General features: G+C 38.5%; 1 protein-coding gene across 1 annotated transcript in view; it reads right to left on the bottom strand.

Moving 5' to 3' along the window:
- pdlim5a (PDZ and LIM domain 5a) overlaps positions 1-26,383 on the bottom strand; it is a 62,640-nt gene extending 36,257 nt beyond the window's left edge. Inside the window, exons 1-3 of the mRNA XM_080499489.1 lie at positions 26,224-26,383; positions 25,469-25,716; positions 11,167-11,318 (exon numbers count right to left, since the gene is read on the bottom strand). Of these exons, the coding sequence (XP_080355615.1) occupies positions 11,167-11,318; positions 25,469-25,567 (251 nt within the window). The 5' untranslated portion in view covers positions 25,568-25,716; positions 26,224-26,383. The remainder of the gene's footprint in view (positions 1-11,166; positions 11,319-25,468; positions 25,717-26,223) is intronic.
- Positions 26,384-27,696: the final 1,313 nt, after the last annotated feature.

Raw genomic sequence — 27,696 nt, 5'->3', positions numbered from 1 at the left:
AAATATAAGGCATAGAAAAGAAAAATACTGTATTTGTAATTTTTTTTTTTAAATGGATAGAATTGTAAGCTCCCACTGTAACATCGACATCCAGTTTGGCCAAGAATGTCATATAATGCTGGATGGAGAAACAAATATACCTGCTTTTCACAGGACGCTTTCCAAATATCATAAATGTAACTTCATGAGACATTACATGGTCACAACTATATGTCCTTTGGGAAGCAGATGACAGATGTTTTCTCTTTAAATGTAATGCAACAGTTTGGTTTGGTGTCACAGTCATGTCCAAAGCTGCAAGTGTCCAACTGTTCAAGCAGTCTCCAGAGAGAAAGAGCAGTGAAACCATAGACGGCCAGACTGGAGTGCTAGGATGTCTTTCAAAAATCTGATTTAAACTTTTACAGCTTTGTTTCGTGCACATTGACCAAGAAGTGGAACTGTGCAAACTGACACAGGGTGAGGAGCACACAACCAGAGGAGCAGGGAGACATGAGGCCAGTACCTGGGGTAAATCTGGTATTTATCAAACTTATAGCTGCCAAACTTAATTAAGATCACTCGCAATTGAAACTAACAGGTGAAACCACAACCACAGCACTCTTGTGATTTTAGTAAGTCAAAGAGTTGAAGAATCTCTGGCTTGAAGGCAAACTTGTACATGACAGAGCCCCCAAAGGAAATCCAGAGGTTCAGGGAGCCCAAACTAGTTCAGGATATCCATATGATTCTTGGGGGCCCAGAATGGGTTGAGAGAAAGCTTTTTATTTTTTTTCGCAACAGTTTTGTAAAAGCCATCCAGCAATGAATTATGAGCTCAAATAGGAAGCTTCGCTACTTAGGAGATTAACCTCTGTGTGTATTAAACAGGGGGTGGTGGGTTCAGGGGTGAAAGTGAGAAAATGAAGCTCTATTTTCCAAAAGCTCTCAGGTTTTCTACAAAGTCGGATCAACACAATGCATCAAACGGCAAAAAGACAGGTCCAAGACGTATATCTCCAGCTGGGCCTACAGGTCAGTACAGACACAGGCTGCTCACCAGAATGATCTACAACTGGACGAGGAAGTGTTTTCCATATTCAACATCTGTTGAATGGGTTATGGTTCTCAGTGTGTGTCAGTATCACTCAGAGAAGCAAACTCAGGAAGATGTGACATGGGATCCATTATTTTTTTCATTTATTTTTGGATATTCTTTATTATTTATTTCTTATCTTTATTTGAAAGTTGTAACCAGTAACCAACATTTTTGTTTGAATTTATTTGGATATTCATCCTTGAGTTTACATTCAATCAAGGCAAATACCCCTCATATTCCTATCCTGTCTTTATCAGATATCTATTACCCTAGAAAATCCCTAAGATGTTGTTCAACCATTCAGTCACTGACCAGATACATCAGTGGGTAACGCACACTTGTCACATGAGCTTCTGTGTTCATTTTTGACAATTCTACACCATAAAATCAAAACAAATCCAAGCCAACCTGAGTATAATTTCAGTTGTAGGAGGGTTAAACCAGTGTCACAGTGGCATGGCAGCGACTACAAAAATATTCTGGACATAATATTAAACAAATATTTTTTTCCCACTTCAGACAAAGTTCAATCACCGTTTCAGTAATGATAACTGAGCACAAAGACCAACAATGGAAATATGAAGCATCGCCGAGATTAATACAAATCATACTGAAGTGTCTGCCTTTGCACATTGTAAAAATCCACACACACACACACACATCATATGTCATGCTACACAGATACATTGTCGCACAGGAGATGTGCTCAAAACTACAAAAATATACAGAGCACTTATTCCCTCTGCTTCAGTTAAACATGGTGTCATCCGATTATGTCATAAAACCGGGACAAAAATAAATACAGAGTGAACATTTTGGCAGAATCAGAATTTATCCTGGCCAAGCTGAGCTGAAAACATACAGGCTTATCGTGAGAACTGCAGGAAAAGATGGTAATTCACGTGTTGAGCATAACTGTGTATTGCGTTTCAAAACATGTTGATTGAAATTTAACATGGGGTCATTTGTAACTATAATTAGACGCTTATTTCATTTGGAGCAAATCTGCACGGTGAACAGTTTACAACTGTCCTAACTGTATAGTGCACCCTGAAACTCAGCTGTTACTCAGCAAATACTGCATGAAACATAACTTGTTATTTTGTTTCTCTTCTAATCAGGAAATGGGATGCTCCACACTCTTTTAGCTGCCCATTTTGGTATCATTCAACAAAACAGATTGGCCTAAAGATGAGTGCTCATGGCTTTCAGTAAGATCTATTTGGCAAATAGCAAAGAAAAAGACCCAAAAAAATAGAGAAACTCAAACAAATGAGCACAGCACAGTGCTTTTGGCTTTAGATAGTTCCAGACAATCCTTACAAACCCCTAATGTTCTTGGGATTTTTATTTTCTTTGGCAAAAACAGGAGACTAGCACAAGACGGACAGAGACAGGTGTGTGTGAGGCTGTAGCTGCATTCTCATAGTATTAGGATATTACTTGTGGATACAACGAGCCCAGCCAAAGATCACAGCCATCAGTTTTAGCTGATCGTTGGCAAATACTGCAGAGTAGTGAGAGACGGAGACAGGTGAGCCCAGTTTAACACTCTCTTGGCTTTGGACAAATCTAAGAGTTGAGTAAGTGACAATAGCAGCTGAATGGAGAAAATCTTCTGGTATAGATAGAGTTTTCAAATTGTGGGACTTCACTGCCCCATTGGACAATTGGATTTTGGCCAATACCATCAAATATTATATCTGAGTTTTATTCTTATTCTTTATAAGAGTAAAAGTGGAAAAACTGTTAATGTGTGTGAATTGAACCATGAAATTATCTTTAGTGCATTTTTTATTATTGTCAAAATGCCAATTGACACAATGTTTAAAAAGATGTGTCAAAATGCAAAATGTGATAGATACTTCTCATATTGCCCAGAGATACTTTTAGTTGGTCTGATTCACTTTCTTAGTGCTTTTGTTCCACTTAGCATTTGCTGATAGGGAATAAACATTAACTACTCTATTGATATCATTATTATGAGTTATATTAAAATATGTCAGTATTTTCATAGGATTAAAATGGCCTTTTCCCCCCGCTCAGTCTCCCTCCTATGAGTGCTGCTTTGAAAGAAAATTACATCTTTGATCAAACAAATAAGAATCCCAAATGTTTGCCCGTGCAGTTGCATTAATCCAGGTACTTTTGTAAAACCAAATGTTTGGGGGAAAACAAAGAATCCAATCATTTCCTTTTCCTCATTGAAACATGCTGTTCTTGTTATAAGCGGTTCAGTTCCAAGAAAGCTTCTCAACCATACTTGGGTTTCATTTCAAATTGAAAGTTAAAAACAGGCAATGCATCATTTTATTAAAGTATCAGTGTTGCCTCCAAACAGGTAAGGGACACATACCTTCCATAAATCAACTTACCAGTTATATGCTTTCTCATATTTCATATATGATGAGAGCTGATTAGTGTGACATGTCGCGTGCTCAACTTTATCTTGCCGAAGAGTATATTGGAACTACTAAATATAAGTAGAGTATATATTTATGCAATATGTTTGTGTATCTACATCCAAAACCAAGGATACAAATAACCAGGTGCAATCCCAGACCTTCATATCAGTGGCGTATATACATGCATGTTCTTCATGGACACGCATGTGCCTACTTTACCCTTTGCTTGCACCTCCCATGGAGTGCATCATTTCTTTTTGAAGAACACAACATAAACAAAATGAAAACATATCTCCAGGCCCTACGTAAACTTTCTTCATCCGACCCTTTGCCTGTAAACCAGCCAACTACTGGGCTCAAAATAGCTTTGGCAGCTGCTTGAGTTTTACTTCATGTGAGATGGGTGTATGTGTATGCGTCCCTCTGCTGCTGTGTGTTTATGGCAGTGAGGATTAAATGTGAAGGTACTGAAATTCCTTTGTCTGTAAATGCAGGGTATACATTTATTATTGTAAAGTGCACAATGTTGAGGTCAGTTTGCACACATTTCTGACGTATGTGTATGTTTTTGTGGAGGGAGGCACTGCAACAAATTCAATTCAGTTTTGTTCGTGAATTATCAGTTACATCCTCTCTTGTGGAAATTATAGAGGAAAAAAACGCAACAAATATTGAGTGAAAAGGAAAAACCCTGAGATCCAACATGACCACATGTATGCACAAAAGATCCTACAACCTGATTGTGTTTATCTATGACACATTCTGGCCTATTTCAGCTTTCTGCATGAATGCACTCGATCCCACCCTTAAAAATGGATGACATGAGTGTGCCATTGAGAGGCTTAACAACAAAGAGTCGGCCCGTTAAAGAATATAATTATCCTGTTTGAGGCCCTTTCAACAGCGAGAGATACACAATTGCATCAAAAGAGAAGTGGAACCAATTAATTCCATGGAACACAATAGCTACGTCAAAACCTTTCTTCTTTGCGTGAGCACTTGTTTATACAAATAACTGCATTAATTTGCTGTGTACTATGGTATTTCTATGTAAATGCTGGTGGATACATCAGGTCAACTGCGTTTTAGTTTATGCTCTTCCAACGCACGCGAAAACATCAGGACCTTGAGACCGTGCGATTAGTCGTGAAAAACGCTCACACACATGCACACAGGCCCATTAAATAGTCAAATGGGCTCCGAACAGGCTTTACTGTGGGGAATAAAGCATTTAGCCAGATACTGGCAGTGAAAGCACATAGCAGTGAAATACAAAGGTGGTTTTGTTGAGGAACAGAGTGATTGGTAGAAATGAACAGTTTAATATATTGGTGGGCCTCTACAGAGAATAATTATCGACCTAAAAAGGTTAATTTAAATGTTAAATCCTTGTAATTGCCCTACATGAGCAGGAGTGAAGTGCTCGGCACTGAGGAAACCAGAGAGTGAAAAATCTCAACTTCATTCTTTCAGCTTTCACTTTTACTGCATTCAAACGTCACTTCTATTTCTTGTATTCAGTTTTATTGACTAAATCAGTTTCTCTATTTCCTTTTCTGTACATTTCCACTTTCCTGAATGCTTTCCTATTCTTACTTTATTTTCCCCCACCATATTTCACCATATTTCATCTTTTTTATTTTATTTCACTTCTTCTTTTTTTTTTCTCATTCATGAGCATTGTCACGTTTTTCTCTGAAGAATAAGCTGCAATGATGTTTTAACTACAACGATTTTTATTGACTTGCCAACAGTTTTTCTCTCAGCTCTGGTCACTGAATGTTGCTGCTATTCTTCATCATGTTGTAATGTTTATATAGTGAGTAAATGTTTTATTTTCAGTCGGATGGTTAATAACCTAACTCTGGCCACAGAGAATGCATGATTTATGTTTCTGACAAGTGTTATTCTCAGTTTTATACACTAAATGATTAGAAATAATAATCAGAAGATTAATAGATCATTCAAATACTATTCATAGAAATTGCAACCGTGTCTCTGTGTGTGTGTGTGTGTGTGTGTGTGTGTGTGTGTGTGTGTGTGTGTGTGTGTGTGTGTGTGTGTGTGTGTGTGTGTGTGTGTGTGGAACACGTGTTGCCCACATGTGTCTGTGATCTCACTCTCAGCTCAGTAAAACCATCCGTTTAGCAAATAAGATATAGGTTGTTTTTATTGGTCCCATCAAATGGAACAGAGTTTGACACTGATGATAAGGATGGAAAAATGATTCATTGACAAAAAAAAAGAAGAGCCCAGAGACTCCACTGCATTTTTTCCACATCTGCGTTCACGGTAAAATGTCACAGAGATTTATGAATAAAAAAATAAAGCATTGATGTTTGAACATTGGCGCCTTGTGGCACTGTGAGCCGTGACTCACAGAAACTGCCGATGTCAACGAAGCTGATCAAAAACTGTGTAGAATCCATCTCCACCACTGTGTCCCTCTTTCATTTCTTTGTCATGCTGTTACTTTTGTTTACTTACGTTTACTTGACTATTTCCCTCCCATCCTTCTTTCCTGTTTCTGTATTTCTCCCTCTTTTTCCTAAACATGAGCGCTACATAAACACTGACAGAGGCAAATGGGCCTCACTTAGCCGGGACCGCAAGTTTGTGTTTTGAAAAGCTATTGTGAACATTAACAATGCAATGTGCATTCCTAGACAGAAATTTCAGGCAAGGTCAACATATTACATAAAACAACAAAACACAAACTCTATAACCTTTGATTGCATTTGATTACGTTGTTGCACTTCTGTAAAAATAGTGTTTGTTTTTACTCAATCAGCGACAATCACAGAAAGTGACAAATGTGTTTACAAAGTATATTTGTTATGGCACACATAGCCAGGGTCTGAGTTTAGTGTAAAGATCTCCACTTATAGTAAATTGTTTTCACATAAACTTTACGAAACATGGGTTTATAATTTATAACAGATTTGAGGATTTATTCATTATCTTGTTCTCCAGTAACTTGCTTCGATAGTGAAACTCACCCGATTACATGAATACTGCTCCACAAATAGTTTGACTCATCTTCAGTAGTATTTTTTTACTAAATACTGGATGCCCTGCAGCTTCACAACAGCATTAGAGAATAACGAGGAACCTCGGAAACTTGCTCGAGCCTCACGATAAAAGTATTAATATAGATTCATCATAATTCCAACAACTGGACCTATTCAATTTTGGGTTTTGTACTGGGCTTGTAGTTATAACTAGTTATCCATCCATCCATCCATCCATCCATCCATCCATCCATCCATCTATCCATCTATCCATCCTTCCTCTTAGATACTTAGTCCGCATGGGAAGGCAAGATGAAAAGAAACACAATCTAAACTTAAGAAATTCCTACAGGACTTCTCGGGGAAACTTCAAGCTGCTCCAAGAACAAGTGAGGGAAATAATCACTCCAGCAGGTCCTGGGCCAAACTCAAGGCCTCCTACTAGTTTTAGGTAACTGGTAGACCTCTAATAGGGGGCAATCATCTTAATAAGATGTCCTAACCACATCAACTGACTCCATGTCCATTTACATCACATTCAGATATAAAAGAATCCCCCCCCCCACAATCTAACTAAATTCATTTAATTCAAGCTCATAGAATGTGTACAAATCTCTGCCAAAATGTTATTTTCTTTTTAGGGTTCTTTTCAACAACTACATTGCACTAAAGTACTACATATTTAATTATGGTACGATGATGGTGCGTTGATTTTGATATGACGAGACATTTTAAGTAGACATATACTATGTGGTTTTTTTGTTGTTTTTTTTATTAGTGAATATGCAATACTGATCATAGTGGCTGATTCGAAAGCCAGCAGACTCGCAGACATTCTCTTGCTCACAGTACAATGAAGCAACAGACTAACAGCCACATAATTCAACTGACACACCACATTGGCAGACGCTACCATCTGAAGACAAATATCTATCAGGCCAGTATGTAGAGATGTCAGCTGAAAGTTAGGCGTCAGCTTGGCAAATTAATTCTGCAAGCTTGTTATGAGACAGCGGTCATCGAGAAGTCTTGAACACAAATGAAATGTCAAGTAAGTATATTTAAAAAAAAATCTGATGTGGCTTATTTCTGCTTATAAAACTATGAGACAGAATCAGATTCTTTGCAAAATAAAATTAAAAAAAACTTTTTAAGACGGAAATCAGCCGACTTCCAAGTCTGACTTGGAAACATTTGAGGAAAGGAATGAGAGGATATCAAAGGGCTTTTTAAACTTTTTTTTTTTTTTTAATAAATACACAGATGTCTTGCTCATTTGAATTCCACCAGCTGGTGGCTTAACTTTATCTTTCTATTATCAGGAAAATATAATTTTTCTGATCTGGGTTGAATGCAGTGACAGAAAACTTCCCCTGATATAGTTTTGGCACCAGTTCTTCTTTCAACATTATCCAGGTTGTTGATATTACCACTAAAATCTAGAACCTCACAGACAGCTAAACGAATGTTGGTCTGTTTGTAACGGAGTTGTATGCATTCATAATAAATTCCAGTTCTGCTGCAGCTCTTTACTAGATGGAGAGGCGGGTCAGTGCCAGAACCATTTGGCTTTTCCTCCAATTTGCCATCCTTAAAAGTAACTGCAGCCAGGACAAGTTTAGCTTAGTGTGGGTTTACAATCTTCTTGTTGAGACAATTCAATTTACAGCTTTTCCTTTCTTGTCCTTCAAACATCTGTCGTCCATCTCTTCTCCCATCACTTCTTTATTTGGAAAAGGAATAACAACCTGTCTCTTTTAAAATAGACATACAGATGCCACGTGAATTGTTAACATCCCTCTGTATCTCCTCGCCCTTCTCATTCCTTTTGCTATTCGACCCAAAGACAAACTCAACAAAATGTGCAGACGACAAGTAAAAATGAAGGGAAAAAAGAAGCCCAATAAAAAGTAACAGAAACAACTGGACGAGATTGTTTTTTTCCATTATGCATGTAAACCTATTAAAAGCCCAGATGTTGACCTCGGCCCGACACTCTGATAGTTAGTGTGTCGATCAGGTGCCAGTGTGGGCCAAGCGCCTCAGTCAAACTCCATAACTCTGATTATATCTCTCATGGCTAATGAGGTCTAGATAAGACATGTGAATTACTGTTAATCTTGACCCTGAAGTATCGTAGTACATCAAAAACTGTTCCCGGAGGCTGCCCGGTCATATCGCCCTAATTATACAATAATGCCACTTAATGAAACAAGCTGTTCCATGTGTCTCCACCGGGTCATGAAACCAAGCGATGCAGAACAGAAAATTGCTGTGTTCTCCAAATAAGCACATCCACTCAAGTGGTCTTTTCCTGCTACATAAAATTATTCTATGCTAATGCTATGCTTGGCAGTCACTTTCAGGTTTCCAATTTAAATAACAGCCTAAAAGTGAATTTCTACTCTAAATATGCAAGGACACAGCAAATGTTAAAAAAAGGAACAGAATATTTATTTTGTTCACTTAGTAAAAATACCTTACATCCAGGAGAAATAGTAGACACAGTGCCATTAACATTCAACATTTGAAAGCCACCTCTACCCTGTTGTCCAAATATTAATGGTTTAATGGTTGTTGAAACAGTGTCACTGAATAATATAACTGCAGAAGAAAAAGCAGTTTGGAAGTTACAAACAAACTTTGTGTCATGTTCAGATCTTGAGGTTGCATTTGTGTGAGACCTTTTAAAATCGTTAACAATAAATGTGTGCGCCTCCCCTTAGATATGTAAATATTTCACGTTTTCCCTGAGCTTCATGTTGCCGTTTATCAGCCTTGGGTCTCAGGTCAAAAACATAAATCTTGAAAAAAGAGAAAAGTTCGTACTGGACTCCAAAAGCTGTAAACAAATCATATTTAAAATTGTTTCTATATTCTGCAGCATAACTCTCATAACAATGCTGTGTGGTCTGTGCTACATACCACATGGAGGATTGTTATGGTGGATTTTTTTGTGCCAGCTAAGATCCCACCGACAGCCAATAAAATGTATGGAGGAGTCAAAGCAGAGTCAGGAGCACTTACACTAGCCAGCAAGATACCATGCTTGTAAAGACCGTCACATCCTGTGTTGTTCCACTGAACTCATTTAAACAGTAACAGAGTCAGAAATATCAAGTGGACAAAATATATGAGTTTTGTGTGCACCAGGCTGTCAACAGCAGCATTTACACGACCATGACTGGACTGTACCAACACAGAAATTATAGCAGGGAACAATTCAACCGGACCAAATGTGACAGACCAAAAACATAGATATGAGGCTGAGCAAAATGTGTTTGTCTCTTGCTGAAAAGTAAATATAAATGTATACCAGCCTTCCTCAAATGTGTATGGTTTTTTTTTTTATGAGGAATATGCAAATGTATAAAGATGTCCAAAATACTGACTTCATCTCAGGTAGAATTGATTTCATGTCATTCGACATCTAATTGAGTTTGAAAGAGCAAACAGTCTCATGTGTAATCTGTTTAAACCAAATTGTGAGAAGACAAAATCTTTAAAGACTCCAGAGTGTCTTCTACGGCTCCCTGCAAAAACTATTTCAGTTTCACTGGCTGTATTTCTTCAATATCGCTGTCAGCAAAACTTGGCCACCTTCCTCAGCCTGAAACCTTTAACCATTCATCAGAATCTGAAGCTTCATTTTGACAAATATCTCATCCGTTGATGACCTTAAAGCCAAGTGTTATTCTAGGACCTGTTTCCCTCATCATGGAAAAAAACAAACCAAAACGCAGTGACAAAAACCTGCACACAAACCTTGAAACATCCCTGCGATATTGCAACATGTGCACTCTGCCACTCAACTAAAAGTAAATGTTTTCAGTCTGTCATCGCTTGGACACAAATTAGAGAACATGCTCAGTTAGTCCCATATGAGGGGAGGAGTGAGAAAAGTCACTGAGGGAGGACAGAATATGAGGTCCAGACAGAGAGATGAGAGAGATGAAACAACATAACAAAACAGAAACGTAAGCTGAGCATTTGCTAGTCCTGCTTCACTCGATTCAGAGTTTGCGAATGGAACCAAAAAACCAAAAGAAAAACCATTAACCTTTACTTCTCGTTGTACTAGTCTAATTACGACAATTTAGCTATTCAGTTCACAATGATGAATCCAAACGTGCAAGTGAAGGAGCCCTTGAACATCTCGCAATGTTTAAATGAAAACACACGTCTGCCTGCAAGTGCTGCCAAAGAGCCAGACAATTCAAACCACATGAGAAGCAACACATACACACACACACACACACACACACACACGCACGCACGCACGGACGCACACACACACACAAGATAAATCAGCTCCACCGTGCAGAACTCCACCAATCACTGAGGAGTAGGCCTTGGGGAAGAGGTGGTGGTCCACATGTGTGATGCTTTCGCTGAGTTTCTTTACTGTAGGGAACAGGAGATCAGGCAGAACTAATGGTGTTGATGTGATTAACTTCTGCAAAAACAGTGAACATCTGCCTGGATGCGGGTTGTTTGGAGGTGGAAATGGGGGATGTATGGACTTGAAATCCGATGGAGAAATGTTCTGTTTGGGAGGATTCGACAGAGCGCGCATGGATCTGCATTTAAGTGTTCACTCATTAAATCAAAGAGTTACAGCTTGCTTTGGATCACAGTCAAAGATACAAAGAGGTTTCAGGTCGTTGCTTACTTCTGCAGCGAGAGGCTGAGGTTGCCGGTGCAGTTCTTGATCTTATTCTGGGCCTCCAGGTGATTCATGCCCTCTGTGGCGATGCCACCAATGGACAGAACCAGATCCCCAACAGCGATACCACCTTTGGAGGCTTTCCCACCGTCCGTCAGCTGCAGGAACAAAAGTAATAGTAATGAAATGAAGCACAAACAGTTTACCAAACAATTAGGAGGGTAGTCAAGGTGAAGTGGAGAGTTTACATTCACCAAGTATTTATGGGAGGGTTTATGGATCCATTCTATGTACTGTGGGAAAGCTAATGAAAGACCTGAATCTCGACCACATGATAGAGGAGCTAATCCACAAGCACTGAGGCATGTCCAATAGCAGGAGCCTTCACTTTTGAGTCACCTTTGATTGTTTTTTTATGGTGTGCTGTCACACTGAGTCTACATCTTGTTACAACGGAAACGTTCAAAGGTTCCCAAGCAGACTGCATGTGGGAAAAACAAAACAGGAGACAAACTGTAAAGCGTGTGAAACCTTTTCCATCCCTATTTGTCAAGTAGCATTAATTGTCTGCAGAACAACAGTAATGATGACAAAAGTAATGTAATTTATACAACTAACATTAGTTTTTCATGATCCCTTCGTATCCAACTAAATGACAAAGCTTAATAACCATTTGGAACATTCACTTAACTGTTGCAGCACAATTAAAATCAAGAAGACTAATTTTAGTCCCTTGTAAAAGATGCCATTATTGTTGGTTTAAAAGGTTTCATAGAAAAAAAAAAAAAAAAAAAAAAAAAAGAAGAAAAAGAAAAGAAAAAAAATAAAAAAATAAAAAAAATAAAAGGTTTCATAGGTAGCAAATTGATATTCTACATAATTATCATAACGAGCCAGACATCTCTCAGCTCACGTGCATGAAGCATGACATGGACTTTGTCTCTTGTTATTGGTGTCTTCCATGATTTTTGAGGTATGCTTTAATTATCTAAACAAAGTTTAATTGCTGCACTTCCACTCTGGAGGAAGTTAGTTAATTTGAAACAGATTTAAGACACACAAAAAAACTAATGTTGAACAGCAGGGCTGGCATAAAACACCAGTCCTGCTGCTCAACATGGCTTCAACATACACAAATACTGTACTTTATGAAATCTTTTCGTCAGTAGCAGTTTCATAATCATACAGATGAGTGTAGATTTTTCCACAGAACTGATTGTGTGGCCTATCTGCTTGATAAACTTTGCGGAGTATTTCTTGTAAGCATGAAAAGAGAGTCACTCCTCATGAAAAGAAAAAAAATTTAAGTCAAATGCGCTCTTTATTATTTTTCTGCATTGTTGAAAATGCTATATTGAGCCCAATTATGTTTTTAATATATATGAAGTGATTGTTTCCAAGAACAGTATATGTATATGTGAGCATGCAGTTCCAGGCTCATTGTCACTATCAAACAGGGCAATACACTGTTCCTGCCGGTGTCATAAAAGCCAGAGCTGTTCTTATCTTATGGCTGAGTGAGTGCAGTGACACACTGGAAATGTGCGTAGGACGTACTCTTGTCTTTTTCCCATGACGCCAAAGCCTTTCACACCAAACAAGATCTTTAGAAAGTCACAATCTGAATCACCATTTTTGACATATTATATACAAACAAAAAATAAGTAGTTTTCTCTACACATGGGTAAATGTGGGTTTTAAAAAAGCCTTTGGTGAGCAGAGACACTTTGCAACTGTTGGTCTGACCATTCTTGGTCACACACGGGGTCTGAGTGGGTCCAAAGCGGAGTGAGGTCATTTGTTTCTTTTGACACCATTTATAAAAGGACCACACAGACCACTTGACCAAAGACACATATGCACACAGGCTGCTTTTGTGGTACTTCTCCCAATGAAGTTGCTCTGACACTGGCTCACAATTCATCATATCAAATGCAGCTTTTGAACTCCAAACTTCTGAGAGAGGTGTACAAAGACAGACACAGATGAGAGAGTGTAACAAAGATTTACTCAAACCTTGGCCAGTTTCCTTATGCCACACACACACACACACACACACACACACACACACACACACACACACACACACACACACACACACACACACACACACACACACACACACACACACACACACACACACACACACACACACACACACACACACACACACACAGACCAGCAGTGCTAATAAAAGAGGCTCTGTACCCGGATTAGTGTTAAAGCTCTGCGACCCCAACCTTTTATAGTCATATCCCAACACACGCAAGCTCACTCACCACTCCTCTCAAGCACTTGTGGCAGGTAGAGCAAAGTAACAAGGGCTCAGAAAAAAACCAAACCCAAAACATTGATTTCAATTGTATTCATAGAAAATTTGTTAAAAAGTTAAAGTAGAAAATATGATGAAGGCAGAATGGTAATTAGAATAATTGTTTGAATTGTTTTTCTGTTCATTTGTAGGCTTTTTTTTTTGCACATTTTGACTAATTTCCAAGGGGGAACCACACTGGAACTTTGATGTATCAAAACCTAACCACGTGTTCAACTACATGTTTCCACCAATTTTACCCAATTAGTGATCTGTTCATGCTTCCTAACCACATGGAGGCCACAACTCTCCTTTTGCAGACCCACATACATATCTCACAGATGAAAACAATACCATGTAAACTATTGCTTTAAGGTAACTGCTTTAAAGTAAGCCCCCATAGATTGCCTTTAAGAAAAGTTGTGGGACTTTTTGATGTCGGATTTGCCAAAACATTACTGTGAAGTCGAACTAAGCAGGAGTCTTTCAAATTAAAGCAGATTCTAGAAAATGTATTATTATGGTTTATTTGACATTGGATGTCCTTCAAACCAGCAAAATCCAGGTCCTTGCAATCCTTTCTCCTCAAGAGAGGGAAGGTTACTGATCAATTCTGCTTCCCCCTTAACAGTATTCATATCCCATCAGTTACTGAGAAACCAATCAAGAGTCTCAGGAAAACCTTCAATTGCTCCCTGGAAGACGCTGCCTCCATCCAAGCAACCAACAGAGAGCAACAGAGCTGGCTGAAGACTGTTGACAGATCTGACACTTTTTGTCAGGTCGCCTGAGGGAGGGTGTCTGAAGTTGAAAGACCTGAAACACCCGATGAACCCAGGTACTATGACTGCTGATGTGTCCAACTGCATTTACAGATGTATCCTACTGTCTTGTGACAAGCAGATCGAATTTTAAAACATCAGACCTACTAAACCCAAAGCTCCTTCCTGTGATCTCTAGTGTCACTCCAAGGCTGGAACCCGAAACTGTATAGAAATCATGTAGAAGATGGTAGCATACTTAAATGAAGTGAGATATATAGTGGGGTAAAAATAGATGGCTATATTAAGTCTGTAATAAGTTTTGGGGTTGGTGCAAAATAAAGAAACGTTTGTTTTTAATCACCATGATTAATAGCTTGTCATTGTATTGATTTCCAAATCAGAAACAGAAAGTTAAATAATCTATCAAGGAAACAAGGCTAAGCACTTCCAAGTTTTTCATGGTTTATGATTTATTGCAAAATTGCTTTAACCATTCAAGAAAAACAGTAGCTAACGCTGAATACATAGCCACTGGAGGCAATGTACCGAGAAGCTTCAAACACATGCAGGACAAGCATGCAATAGAGTTGCTGGAGTTGCTAATTGCTGCTAAAATATTGAAAACATGACAGTACTTTTTTCTATCTATGGTAAAAAAAAAAAAAAAAAAAAAAAAAAAAAAAATGGCAGTCCAGATGGAAACAATGAAGACAGAGGATAACAGAAATAGTATAGGGAGATGGGGTGATACTTGAAAGTGAAACACCAAATGGAATCCATCCATCTTCTAGACTCTTTATCCAACTTTCATTCAAAGGGGGCTACAGCTGATAACAGCTGTCATTCAAATGCAATAAAGTAAATACTGAGTAAACACTGGACAGCTCACCCATGGTAGAACTAAGGGAGGGGTACACGATGGTAAATGCAAACATTCACTCCAACACATGTTTGTAATGTGGCCAGAAAAACTCATTCAAGAGAAGAGGAAACATAAAATGAGGTGATCCAAGTTGAGAATGGATGAAGGCTGGATCCACACTGAACCAGAACATTACAGGCAAAAAGAGGGAAAGACAGTCACACAAACACTCACAACTCTATGTTTATAGTCACTGAGTAACCTAAGTATTTTGTAATTTCATTAATCATATGCAGCTCACTGGCAGTGAAATGCGACGACTGTCCGCCAGATTTGATGAATACAACATTTTAAAATTGTTAAAAAAAATTCAAATTTAATGGATAAGAACAACAGGTAAAATTGACATATCTATAGAAGGTGTGCTAAAGTGAGGATGTGCATTCACACATAGAGGCGATGATTACCTCACTGAGCATTTCAGTTTTATCTGAGGACATCAAAGATGGACATACTAATCTCTACACAATACTAGGCAATGAGTTGCGATCATGAAGAAGTTCAGATCTTGAAATATCACTTCATTTGTGAACTGTGACAGTCAAGTCTTTAATTCATATAAAAAATTGTTCAAAAGTTAGTAGAATGCTGCCATTCTCATTCATGTTGTCAAACTATATGCAAGTGTGTAGTAACTGTATTTTTAAATGACAACTGTGCAGCAGTTTTGATTAAACCCAGAGTTTACTTCACAATAAATGTATTTGACCGAATCATTTTTTGGTATAGATTTTTACAAGAATCGAGGAAATTCAGTCCTGTTGTTAAATGTTTTATTATGGGCTTTTTACACGGTTTAAATGAACACAAAGCAAAAACAATACTACATTAACTATATAAATAATTCTATAAATGTCTGGGTTTTTACACACCTTTTTACAACACCCCCGGACTGTTTTCTTTTCTTTTCCAACAGCCTTGTGTAAAGTTCTGCTGCCTAACATATATTCATGCAGAAGTGAAAGGGGCCAATACTCATGTCAACACTTATTCCCAAAAAAAAAGGGAGCAACACACATGAGCTGTATTATAGCCTTCACAGATGAACTTGCCATTATGCTTCCAGCCATGTAATATTTCAACACATATGCTGTCTGATTTAAGTGCTTTGAAAAAAGTCTGGTCTCAACACATAGTAATAAAGCCTTGCTGAAATGCTGCAACATTGTGGGGTTCAAACATACACTGACCAGTTTGAGTACTTTGAACAATGCCTGCTTTCAGCGCAGGGAGCGACAAGGATGACAGGCAGATGGTTCACATCACACTATGATTGAAACACAGAGCTGGCAAGGCAAATACGTCAAACCTACAGAAAATTTGCTTCCATGTGCGTACTTTTGAAATATATTTATTACGCTTTCATTTCACTCCTTCAGGAAAAAATTACTTTTTAAACATTTTTATTATTATACCTGTGAATTATATGAGCAAAATATTATTACCGGGAAAATTTGTCCAAGAACTTGTGCTTCATTTTCTATCAATAAAATTTACTACCACTGATCTTATTGTTTGTTCGCCAAGTCTACGTTTATAACCTTCACTGGGGATATTAAAGTAAAATCTGGGGAAGAAACTGCATGACAACAACAGCTTTCTGACGTCTTAGCAACAAAGAAAAACAGCAACAGTAACAAAAGAAAAGCTTGAAGAGGCCCAGGAAATCTTACGATTAGTCAGAAGTGAGTGAGATTCATGACAGATGTATCAAAAAAGAAACAAAGGGAAGTGAGCAGATGGAACAGTAAAGAAAATTGAAGTGGAGGAGGTACACGCAGGGGCATCATGAATTAGGTAAATCATGCATTTGTGTCAATAGACCCATGGAAATATGTGAAATAAGATCATATGTTCTTTTGGCAAAAATCACTGTTCTTTTCTGGCCATTACAATACATGTTAGGCCTCATCATTTGGCGACAGTCTACTGCTGGTGGACTGATTGTTTGCAAGTCAATCCTTGAAAGAGGATAATCAGACAAAGCAATCTCAATCCTGTTGTATGAGTCATAAAGTACACACTGTTTGATGTGCTACACATATGTACAGAGTGTTATATATGATTTAAAGTAAGGAGAGAAGAAGAGAGAACAATACAATCTGGAGAATGTATTCTTTATAGAAAAAAGGCAAAGCTGCTATTGCCAGTGAGAAACAATATAGTGTTATATGGTGAGTTTTATAGGCCCTTGGAAAGAGGAGTTCTCTAAATGATTAGACATTCCTCTCACAGTATAAGTAGAGTGTGTGTGCTATACCAAATACACAAAAAAACTACTTATAGCATGAGAATGTTTGAAAACCACCATTTTGTGCCCTAAAGCTATGTGTGGAGGGATGCATGTTATAACCCCAAATTGTGTCTTAATCTTACAGACTAATAAGGAAATTCTCCGTGCAATTGTGTTTCCATTGCTCGCTCTGCAGATACAGCTGCCAAATCCACAAAAACCATACTCCACACACATTGAACCTAATGCTCTGGTACCACATTTAACATGAGGGGCCTCCTTCAAAAGGGGGTTTTGCAAGAGTTAGTTAATCCAGATATGAGAGTCTGCCTTTTATGTTGGAGAAAGAAAGTCACTTTAGGTGAACTCTGCCTCAGAGTTTTGTGTAGTTGGCTGCGTGAACCTAACTTGCTGGCTGGCTGTTTGAACACAACCCAATATTTCTCACCACGTTCTTTTTTTAAACTACACTGAGCTTCAAGCAGCTGTAAGACAAGCTCTGCCATTTCCTCATTTAACAGATTGATGGTGAAGCTAAATTAATTCACACAGATGTCAGGAGACATTCATTCTTAGAATAAACCAGGGTAAATTGGTGTGGGAGGTTTTGGACATTGGTGGTGGTGTCCCAATGTGGGGTCTGGCTCTCGTGTTGGGCAGGGGCCTGGGGTCTCCGTTTCTGGTCCCCAGGGTACCAGCAGCTTTTTTGTATTTGGCAATATGTAAATCCGATTGAATTGAATTGAATCACTCATGGTAACAAAGCCTCATTGTATTGACACCAACCCTAACCATGATTTCTATATAGCAGGAGCTTTGCAAGACTTAATCAAAGGTCAAATCATAATCTCTGGGGGGGCAGACGGGAGCTTATACCAAAACAAATTATTCAAATGGTGATACAAATCAACGACTTAAAATAATTACAAAGGCCAGAGCTTGCACCTCTGTTGTGTTTACTGTTCAATCTGCTGGTGTATTGTTTTGTTTTATTCTCATTGAATGGAGGACAGATTAGAAGTATGATGTACAAGACTGATTGCAGTAAGCTATATGCTGCTGCACAAAAAACTCTATTAAAGGACATTATAACACCCATCATGTCTTGTCTAATCTTATCTTTAATAAATAAATTTGAATCATTATTTGTTTATATATTTTAACATTTGAAAATATTGTAAGCTCTGAGAAAAAACCCGATATCCGACATCATAAAATCCACATGTGTTTTTCTACCTGTGTTTTGCTGAAAGCCAACAGACCACCTTTCACAACCAGAGTCTGAATGATGTGTTTGTAAATGTGAAGCAGGTTTTGACAGGGCTACTGAATACACATTCACAAGCACAGCAACATGAACATAAGACTGGATTGTTTTCATTCTGTGTGGAAAGACACGGTCAGTTCGTTAATCATCATCAGGAGCATTAACAAAAAAAACTGTGACTAATCCCAATAACTGGGCTTTTAATTATTGAATTGTGTTTCTAATACAAATTGAAATGCTATGAAACTATACACAGCTTGAACAGAAACACGTGCAACACTAGAATGGAGAAAAACATTATCTGAAGTTATAATGTTGGACTATTTTTGTGAACAAATTAAAAGTCAAAAGAAAGCCTCATTAAAAACTCAGCAGCACTGTGTTGCTTGGAAGTCAATGAGAAGTAATAGGAATGAAGGTAAGTCAGGCAGAAATGCATGGGAACAATTTATTGTATAACCATACTTTTATTTGATATATGAACTACCGACAAGTCGCTTTTTGTGTCCTCTTGTAAAATGTACAATAAATCCATGTCAGACAACACTTTAACATCTGAGCCCCTTTGTACAGTGTCCAATCAAAGTTTCAACAGGTATACTGAGAAGTCAAGCAGTTACTTGTGTTACACTAAGCATTTTCTTCTGGAGAGCTTACAGAAAAACCATTTAACTTTTATTGCTCTCTGTCTTCGCAGTCAACCAGTGACAGTGGTATTTTGAAAAAACAAGATCCAGCAGGCAACCAGGATCCAGAAAGGAAGTCAAAGGAGACATGACGGGATACGCAGCTCCTGTGGAAAACACATTATCGCTGCATTCAACAATACGTTATTCTCATCTCTTCATTGTGAATTCACTGCAGTATGTTATGACCTGTCATTGCTGTTCGTCTGAAGGCAGTCAAGCTCTACACACTGAAAATATTCAGGTTATTTTCACCAAAACCAGGTCTCAATGAAACTTATGCCACTCATAAAATAGGGTGACAATATTTTATTTTCCAAAAAGAACTTGGAATGGCCTCCAGATATTGAATGATACTCAAAGATGCTCATAATTGTTTTTAATATTATTAGTATGCGCTCCCTGTGTCAATGGAAAATTTATATTTCTTTATAACCAAGGACAAATTCAGAGAGACTTCTTACAAATTACTGAAAATATTTGAATGTGCCTTGAATAATATTTTTTTCCAATCAATAGTACAAATAAAAACTTAAATTAATTAAAAGAATTCCATTCTCTCAAAAATCACAAAATCAAAAATGCAATAAAAGCTAGAGTAAACTTGATCACACACCAATACACATATACCAGTTTTGCATAATGTGAACTCTGCGTCCTATTTGTTCTAATCTGGATCATAAATGGAGATTATTTTCTTGAGATTCTCTAGAAAGCAGCAGGATCACTTTGACATTTTATAGAACGATTGAGAGCAATGCTGCTTCCACAAGGCAGCCTGTTGGTGGATTACATTGCACACAACAAAGTGCTGTAGTATTCTGTGCAGGCGCCAGTCAATTTCAATGTTAGGTTAATAGTCCCTTGGAAGTGATGAAAACCAAATGTTAAGAGCATTTATTAAAAAACACTAAACAACACCAGACATGAAAAATAAATTTGTCACTCTTTCATTGAACAGTGCCGGTATGGTCTTCAATTGGCTGCCATGACTGACCTGATGAAAGCTATTTACATGTGTTGTTTCTACCTAACAGCCCTCTTAAGTCCTGTCGGTACTTTAAAGAACTGAAATAAAGGAAATGATCACTCAACAGGGCTTGAACAAATGTGATTGCCTAAAAAAAATGAAGTTGCTGGAAGTATTTCAGGTGTGATGTTTGCGTCCAAGTATTTCCTGTATCGGGGTGAGGGAGACCGATTTAGTACTTAAGATGGATTAGCCTGTCCATTAGCGGTGAAGACAGAAATGTTTTGCTAAGGCCAGCAGTAAGGAATAACGGCATCACATGCAAAACTGAATATTTGTTGAAAGTAGTGTGCCGACCAACCTTTTCAACTGGTCTTTTTTTTTTATTTTTTAGTACTGGCTTAATTTCTGACAATGATACATTAAAATATACACAAAAAAATCTAGTCCGAGTAAGCATTCACACACAGAGCCTTAATGCAAAGACACATGCAAAAATACACACGCGACAGATTGATCTGTGGGAGAGGAAATGACAAGTTGTTGATCTTGGCTCTTGGATTATTTAACTAAGATAGACACTCAGAGGGAAAACGAGACTTGTTTGATTAAGATAAATGTCAGTATTATTAGGTCATATGGGAGAGCTGTTAACTGGCTCTGGTAGCTGAGAGGTCAAGACACCGAATGTGCTGCATCACAGGTTTGAAGGTTTAATGTGAAAGCAGCCAACACAAATGGAAGACAGGAAAAAGAAGGGAGGAGAAAGGAGAGTGAGAAGAAAGGATCTATCTATAGACCAACACAACCTTTGAAATGGACCCATCACTGTGGTCAGTTGTTATTATCGCCTGTTGAAAAGCGTCTTTGGGGAAGCCGAGAGGCAGCCATCACCGATATTTCCAGGAACGGCTGTGCTTCCATGAAAAGGTTTTTAATATAGATTAGCTGTCCATTCATGGTGCTGTATGCAACTTTATCGAACACTGCTTGTATTATTCTAATGGAGTTTTCTCCCCAGAGAGAGTAATTACATTACTAAGCATTTTTATAGCCTGAGCTTCAAATAAAAACGTTTTACATAAGCACAAACATTTATTTACTTCGCAGTGCAAATGCGTATATCTTGATAAAGGCCACATTAAACAAATAAACCAAATACCTCATCTGCAATGTGGAGTGTTAAACCAACAGAAACACTATGCTGGAGACTGTCGTTTTTACAAGGAGACCCTGTTTATTTTGCTCTTGCACATGAGGATGTAATACACATTCCTGCTGGTGGTTTCACACTATTGTGCTGGAAACAAAACCACTGCTAGGAGACGAGCTAACAAGTAAACATGAATGTAAACAATACCGGCTTAAAAAAAAAAAATCAACTGAAAACACCCCTTGTTTAATGTGAAAGAAGCTGCGTCCACAAATTAACACCAAAATGACACAGATTGCATGCAGCATAAAACCTAAATGTGCTTTAGATTTTTCATCTATATTTCTACATGTCTGTAATCAGGCTGATGTTCAGCATTGACTCAAGGCTCAAGCTTAAAATAGGGGTACACATCTGAGACCACTAAGTCTCATAAGTGGGTGTGGTTGTGGGAGATGACCTGTGAGATGATGCATCTATTCTTAGCAGCTTAATGCATCTGCTCCTCAGGGTTCCTTCCCCTAGATTATTATAGCAGTGAATCCTGTAAATGGGCCGCTGTCATGATTGTTCAAATATTAATTCATCATGCTTTAAATTTAACAAGCAACTGCAGACTGGATTGTATGCTTTTGTGCCAGTCACAGGTAAGGGAGAGTTGTTTGAGAGGCTATTCTTCCTGAATCATTCAGGAAGTCACGCACAGTCTCAACACCCATTAGGCATCCAGAGCCAAATGCTTGCTGAAATAAAGAGGTTAGACTAAAAAGAAAGGAATTATGATGTCATATATCAGACTCTTAATTTCACGATGCCTCCAATTGAATTCAAGCATTGAAAACCATGTCACGTTACAATAAAAAAGTAGTCGATTTTACTTGAAGCCACTCGAAATAGGGAATTATACATGCCTAAATATGAATTGTGCTCTCACTGTGCAGCTGTGAATTACTGTGATGATTTGGAAAGGTTGGTTAACTAAGTCCAAATAGCTTCAAGGTGATGCATGCTAAAAATAAATGAATTTACTAGTGGATAACTGAATGATCCATTGCTTTCGCTTTGCACATTTTTGTTAAAATCTTTCCCTGTCCATATATGGGCAATGTCAAATAAGAAAAAACATGGTAAAATGTTTCACTAGCAGTTGGAGAAACAACACCATCAATCTTGGGCTCTCATAAAACCCTTTTCTACACTGTAAAAAAAAGAAAAAAAGAGGATGTAGATGAAGAATGAGGACAATTTACATGAGCACATATCGTTGTGCACATCAAGGTCTTCTCTACTACTTGACCCCGTGATGCCACACTGGCACAATGGGATAATATTGTGGCTACATCTGGTGCCACAAATGAAACACACGGTATATTCATGTATGTATGGAGCTTAGCAACAGCAGCTGTTAGGGTAACTGTGGTTTGGCAGTGCTGCTGCATACTCTAATAACCACAACTCTGTGGTCTCTTCTTAGAACCAACTCTATAGTTACACTGGCACCGAACAATCTGTGTGTGTTTCTATTGTGTGCTCAACTGTGTGTGTGTGTGTGTGTGTGTGTGTGTGTGTGTGTGTGTGTGTGTGTGTGTGTGTGTGTGTGTGTGTGTGTGTGTGTGTGTGTGTGTGTGTGTGTGTGTGTGTGTGCGTGTGTGTGTGTGTGTGAGATCAGTGGTCGGCCTCACCACCATATATCTATACACATTTATCTAATAGAAGGGATAAGATGTGGATTTGACTTGATTGTTGGATAAAGTGAAAAAAACTTTAGTAAAATGTCTGGAAGGAGTAAGTCACGTTACATAATGTATAACAGCAACGTGAAGGGAAACCGAGAGAGACACAATAAAGGTATTATCCTATTAGGAATGGAGTGGACAGTGAGGCTGCTCAAGATGACCTGTTGAGTGGCATCACATGTTTGTGCATTACCAACTTGCTGTCATTAGACCTTAAAGTTTATACTCTTTATACTGCATGCCTTCAGGTTTCTTCTCAAGCACGAATGTCACCTCACATAGCCCTGCTTCACCTCCATTTCATCTCTTCCATAGAGGGCTGACATTAAAAAGTTGTGAGTTAATGACTCAATTCAGCTCAGTTGGAGCTTCATAGGCTAAACTATAGTCAGACATAATTCGGTCTTGTCAACCTTTCTTTTAAGAAACTATAAAAAAAATCAAATATCAAAAAAGGCCAACACGAAAAGAGTTAAAATTTTACAAGATGCTTTCGATGTGCTCCACTTTTGTCCCTTGGCAGTGGCAATGAAAATGGCCTGTTGCGTCACCAACTGCAGTGGGTGCTGACGTAGAAATATTCAAACCTGTTAAAGTCATATGGATATCATCAAAGGAGAGAAGAAGGGCAGAATTTGACAAATGTTCATGGTGCCTTCTTTGGTTTAAGATCCTTTTTTAATGCTCCTTGATGCTACCTCTAATGGTGGGCTAATACACTCACAAAACCATATTTAGACATTTTAAACCCTCACATGGATTTAACTGGAAGTATAAAATTGCATACGTCACGTAGTGACCTCACAAACATTAATTATATCAGTGCACAAAACTTCACCCACACTCCTGCCAACATCTTGAAACCTCAGACCATATCACTGTTCTTGTGATACCGCAGTAAAAGGTCAGAGCAGATGGTTGAAACAATTATGTTTTAGTTCACTCTGAATTAAGAAAAAAAAAACCTTGAACTTTAACCTCATAATTTTTCCATGTTACAATTTTTTTTTGTCTTTATAAAATACCAAGATTCTTGAAAATGCATGATTTTTTATTACAAAAGTATTCAGAGTTAGTCAAAACAAAACTGGATTTGGCTTAAAGAATAAAAGATTCACACAAGTTGAAGTTTGACATGTTTTACATGGATAATTGTTGCTATCTGTCATTTTTTCCCAATATCGCTTGATTTTTGTTTACTCCCTGTCAAATCTTTCTTTCAAAGTTTTCTATTATTTTGCACTAATGCCTGCATTTCCAGACACACGAACTGTGGTGAAAAATTCACATGGCTTCAGTTAGTTGGAAAAGTATCACTTCCAAAGCAATAACACAAACAACACAGCAACCCAAAATGGCCCCCAGGGAGCTTGGCAGAGAATCCGGTGAGCCATTTATCATCAGACTCATGTTGCTATGCACACTGCCAGTTGTAGTGATCTGTGTGTGTGTGTGTGTGTGTGTGTGTGTGTGTGTGTGTGTGTGTGTGTGTGTGTGTGTGTGTGTGTGTGTGTGTGTGTGTGTGTGTGTGTGTGTGTGTGTGTGTGTGTGTGTGTGTGTGTGTGTGTGTGTGTGTGTGTGTGTGTGTGTGTGTGTGTGTGTGTGTGTTAACTTGCTCCATGTTCGTGCAGGACATAACCAAGCAGAATGGAACAGAAGCTTGAACATTCTCACAAAAGGATGACCACATTTGAAGATTAACAGGACGAGGGGAAAAAACAGAGGTTATGTGTGAAGTTTGATGAATGAATCAGAGTGGGAGGGCAATGGGCGGTAATGAAGTTGACACAAAAGGCAAAGACACCAAAGGACAATCAGGTTACTTGTTCAAGCAGGTAGACTGAAGCCAAAGTTTATATGCCAGGGGTTCACTTTCAAGACAGACACTGGTGCAGAGGAGGAATGCATAGAAAGTGAGAAAATGTTTCCTGTGTGGTCAATACATGACAGATGGCATACAATTCAGTGGAGTTATCGGGTGTAGCCGTTGGGGTGTCGTGTCAAGGGGCCTGCAGACCCAAAGCACAACAGTGGAGCGATGGAGAGGGTGTTGAGAAGAGGGATGGTATCATTGAAATCAGTTTTCCTCTTTTCAGCCACAGGGCATAGCTGGGATGCCATTCTCCAGCTGCCCGTAGGTGAATGAGTGAATGTGCATGTGTGGAGATCAAATATGGGCAAGTGTGTGATATGATGATGTAGAGGAGAGACCCGTCCTCATCTGTCACAGAGTGTCTACAGTGGAATATGTGTGTTTCAGTCTCACCCTGGAGATGGCGAGCGGCATGTTGAAGTCCTTTCCTCCCTGCAGCCTGAAGCCCCAGGGGGCGGGGCCTGACAGTGTGACGCTGTAGTTACTGCTCATGATTTCCTTAGTGATGTTTGCTGTTGATGTGGCTGACAAGTGGTGATGAAAGCCTTTTGCCGTTCAACTGACGATGACGTCTCGGGTGTTTGGTGATGCGGGTAACGGTTTGGTGACAAGTGGTCTCTTGTAAGATGTTGCTTCAAGATCTGGGAGGAAATATAAGGACAAACACTCATTAGACTTGTTATTGTTTGTCTTGTTATAGGACAAAGGGAGTGAGAAGAAAAACAGTGGTGTTTGAATTTGAAACAGGGAGGAAGTGAGTAGGGCTAAAAGGGCAATGAGTGAGAAGAACAAGTAAAATACAAATCAAATACAAATAAGCTTCAGCTTTTGACATAAAATTGGCAAAAATATGTATAAACTCAATGTAAATGTCACTGTCATTTGAATCTAAATATGTATTTTATGTTTACTTCTACTGTATACTTAAATGCAAACCAAAAACACATTACAGTTCTTAAAGTGAGTTAAAAATATTTTTTTTAATCAAACTACTACTGAAGAAAGTAGCAGCAATTCAGCAGCATGAAAAGCTTACAAACCCCCTAAGGAGCACTCACCAAATGACCTTTACAAGGCTAATATTAATATAACCACAGCTCATTTCCTGCCATTTAGTGCTATTATTGTATAGAACATAAATGCTGTACCTCTATAATGGAACCTCCAGAGAGAAAAATAATTCCTTCACAGACAGGTAGACAATGTAATTCCCAGTTTCTCCTTGGACAAACCCTTCCCAGCAAACACACTATGTGTGTGTGTGAGAGAGGTAGAGAGGGATGCAATGCTCTTATATACTAGTTAATGACAGAGGGGAGGGGAAAGGTGGAGGAGGGGAGAGAAGAAGAGGGAGTGAAGCGGGACAACGGGGTAGAAGTTAGGATGGGAGGAGAGAGGGAGGAGAAAGAGGAGGGGAAATTGCTTGTGGGTGGAGTGAGGTGGAGGGAATACAGGAGAGGAGGAGAAATGAAGGAGATAATGTGAAGGGTGACATTAGGGTATGGGAGAAGACAACACCCACAAAAAAAAAACCCGAGGTGGGGTAGAAAAAAAAGGGGGCGAGAGGAGAAGGGGGGTGAAGGAGGGGGGATTAAATAGGAGAGTGAGAGAGCAGTGCATATAAAGAAAACGACAAGGGGAGGGAGAGGAAGCACAAGAGAGGGAGTTGGGGACGGTTTATCTTTCCAGATATTTTAGGAACATGCGCTCAGCACTGTAGGTGGATTCATTTGATGCGGAACAAGCCTAAACTAGATCTTGACCCCAGGGCACACCTCAAAGGCTCCCATGAAAATGCTTCGCTGAGGTCACTGACACATTGTAGCCATGGACATTTCAGCTCAAAATCATATTGTCTAACCCCCGTAACATGGTTGTTCCCCCACTGTAGCGCAATGAATTCTATCAGACCCTCACAGACTGTCACTTTGAATTATTGCAATGATCATTTAAATCATGTCCCTTAATTCAGTGATTTTATTTACAGTTTGTACCAGTGAGGTGTATTCAAACTATTTGTGCATGCATGTCCTTTCTCCCAGGAAGTAAACAATCTTTTCCTATCAAGCATTTAAATGATGATTCTTCATACATGTTAGCAAAAATAGCCATATATTCATAAATGGACTGACTATATATAGTGCCTGAGTACAGCGCTCTCTTTTCCGCTTTGTTTATTTATTAATCCCTCTATTATTTATGTCTAGACAGCTGTTATCTTTGATTTTGACCTGGATTGAGTCCATTACTACTTTCTAGTTCATTCTGGTCAATATTGAATTTATCTTATTATGATACACGCGTGACTCAATTAGACAAATATGCTTTTTCTTGTTTGGTCTTGACCACACATAAACACAGATGATTGAAATCAGAGCTCCGCACTGCATTCAGTGCAGGCTTGTTGCAACAACCCGATAACTTCATGATGGAAAATGAGTTCTCATAAAAACATAATATTGTTTATCAACTGGAATTTTATTACATAGAGAAAGAAAAGTTTACAAATATGAGATAAAAAGTAATGTAAATGTAAACAGTTTAAAAACTGATTAAGAAGCTGAATATCAACAATTTCAATGGTAGACGTGTTGCTGGAAACACAGCTTCATAATTTGCAG

This window comes from Blennius ocellaris (genome assembly GCF_963422515.1).
Source record: "Blennius ocellaris genome assembly, chromosome: 7".
Taxonomy (NCBI): domain Eukaryota; kingdom Metazoa; phylum Chordata; class Actinopteri; order Blenniiformes; family Blenniidae; genus Blennius; species Blennius ocellaris.
The sequence above is the reverse complement of the archived record's forward strand: the minus strand, read 5'-3'. Positions and strand labels throughout refer to the sequence as shown.